The 2,500-nt window shown below is 41.7% G+C and overlaps 1 protein-coding gene across 1 annotated transcript in view; it reads left to right on the top strand.

Moving 5' to 3' along the window:
- The window catches only part of LOC138043529 (C-type lectin mannose-binding isoform-like), an 18,257-nt gene that overhangs the window by 12,038 nt on the left and 3,719 nt on the right, over window positions 1-2,500 (top strand). The window contains exon 2 of the mRNA XM_068889854.1: window positions 1,599-2,024. Coding sequence (XP_068745955.1) covers window positions 1,599-2,024 — 426 coding nt within the window. The remainder of the gene's footprint in view (window positions 1-1,598; window positions 2,025-2,500) is intronic.

Here is a 2,500-nt window from a genome sequence, read left to right as displayed (position 1 = left end):
CCCTTTCCTGGCCTCAAGATGATATTTTCTCTTCAAACGTCCCCTCTCTCTTTGTTTCAGTCTCATGTTTCCTCTTCGGACCTCCTCAATCTTGCTAAGGTCTTTTCGTCAAGTTGCGGTATTCCCCTTAATCCTTCTCTTCCAGAATGGCTCTCCAGTTCTTCTCCCTTTTTTCATTCCCCTTCTTTCTGTAGTAACATATGCAGCTGCGTACATTAAAGAATTCAGTTCAGTCATGTTTTGCGTCTGAAGCCTTTTGACAGCTTCATTGATTTTTCCAACTTCCATTCTGCTTTCAGCTTCATTCTTTCGCATGACTTCAGTGATGGTAATCCTATTCTCTTTTCTAGTTTTATAATTTCTAGGATTCTGTCGCAAAGGGCTTCCAGTTCTGGGCTAATCTCTTCTTGTAATTCTTCAGCAGTGAAAACTCTGGGTTTCCTTTTCACGTTGGTTTTCTACTTGGGTATAAGATGTTTTTGCATGGTCTGGTGTATCCGTGGTTAGAAGCTCCGTAGTTTCAGTCTCCTGATGTTCATAGTCTGGTGTATCTGTTGCATGGAGCTCTGTAGTTTCAATCTCCTGATGTTCATGTCTTACTTGTATAGCTATTTCCTCTTGCTCCACAGTCTCTAGCCACTTCTTGTTCTTGATCTGGCGTACTTGATCAGCCAGTCTCTGCTCGGTGACTTCTGTTAGTTCGTTGTTGATGTTACCGGCTTTCCACAGGTATAGCAATCTTTTTCTGTACCCTCGCCTCTCTGGTTCACTACTGATGTAACATTTAAAGAAAACGACAAAACGTTTGAGATAACAATACATGTTTCATGCCAGTATCAACGGAATGTACATAAAAAGTGACAATGTGAGAACTGAAAAGGATAGTTTTAGATTTACGTGACGCAATTGTTGATTAAGAAAAGGTTGTTCTCTTTGAATATGAAAAGCCTCTTTTATCTTGAGTTGAAAGTCGTTGAGGCGTGATCTAAAATATGGAAACAGTCCCGTGCTGATGTAACATTCAAACAACCGTTTTTTATCCTTCTTTGACCATCCTAGTCTCTTCTGTCGTTGTTCAGCAGTAGCAGGATGACGACCGGGCCTGCGCTGCTGATCTAAAGGACACCTGCTGGACGCGACACCATCACCACAAGCTCCAGTCTTATTGACGTCGTTCGTGTGAAATTCAATATTTGACATCCTCTCATCAAATGAGGTTGTTGTAACCCTAACACGGGTGGTTTTTGGGTTGTTGGTACTTGCCAAAGGTGCCACCCAAGACTCTGGTGGGCGGGTGCGTCCATATTCCCGTGGTAGGCTACGGTACCAACCTGTTCTTCCCCAGTGCCCATTTATTATTAATATTAATATTGTTATCATTATTATTGTTGTTATTATTATTAAAGAAACTTGCCGCCAAAAAACGCGGGTTGCACCACAGAGGTTCACATTGGTATACATGGAGGGGTGGGTGGTGGTACGGTCGTACAGAGACCGAAACAAAATTTTCTCTCACAGATAGGTTACCATATTTTCTTACCCATGGTGCTCCGCGCAGATAAAATTTTGAACTGATTCAATGTATATTCTTTCCTCAGTGATTTTGCCTTGGCACGTAATATCAATCCTCTGCAAAGTCGGTTGGCACGAGTGGAATCAAGCCTGTTACAAAGTTTCAAATAAATTGATGACATTTTCAGATGCTTCTGCAATGTGCAAACAAGAGGGAGCACAGCTGGCGTCCATACATAGCTTTCAAGAGAATGAATTTATCCGCAATATCTCAGGCAACAACGACATTTATATCGGCCTAAGTGACTCAAATATTGAGGGAACATTTGTTTGGTCGGACGGTTGCCCTCTGGCTTATACAAACTGGGAAGCTGGCGAGCCGGACAATGATTACGGACTGGGTGATTGCGTTTTTTTACTGGTAGCCAACGGCAAGTGGAACGATACGCCTTGTAGTATGTGGTACGGATACGTTTGCAAATTTACAGTTTCCACATGCTTCAGGGAACAAGGTAAGTAATCTAAATTCTTCTTCCAAGAGCTCATTGGGAGTAACATAGACAGCATAGATGCGCTCACCCTATAACTCGTTCACTAAAGAAGAATGCACTCTGACCAATGTCCAATTGTCCTTATTACATTAATATCAAAAATTCAACCTCACCACCGGAAAGATTAATTAAAAATAAGTCAATTAACGAAGTTAGACTATGCTAAATTGATCGTGAGTGATAAAATGGGCTCTGAGTTGCCGAAACTGGTTTTCCGTATTCCATACAAATGTGCTTAAGGACGGTGCCTACTATTATTATTGCGCATACGTTCTGCGCATCTCAAGATACTCGGATTTCCTATCGGTGATGCTTACTAATACAGGGATATTTTTGCGCGGTTTGAAACTACCCGGAGAAAGTAGGGACTCTAAGATATGGCGTCTCTTAACAATACACTCTCATTTTCCTGGCTTGTAAAGTCTTACCTGTTGGTT

This window comes from Montipora capricornis, chromosome 3, assembly GCF_036669925.1.
Source record: "Montipora capricornis isolate CH-2021 chromosome 3, ASM3666992v2, whole genome shotgun sequence".
Lineage (NCBI taxonomy): Eukaryota > Metazoa > Cnidaria > Anthozoa > Scleractinia > Acroporidae > Montipora > Montipora capricornis.
This window is presented reverse-complemented; position numbering and strand designations above follow the sequence as displayed.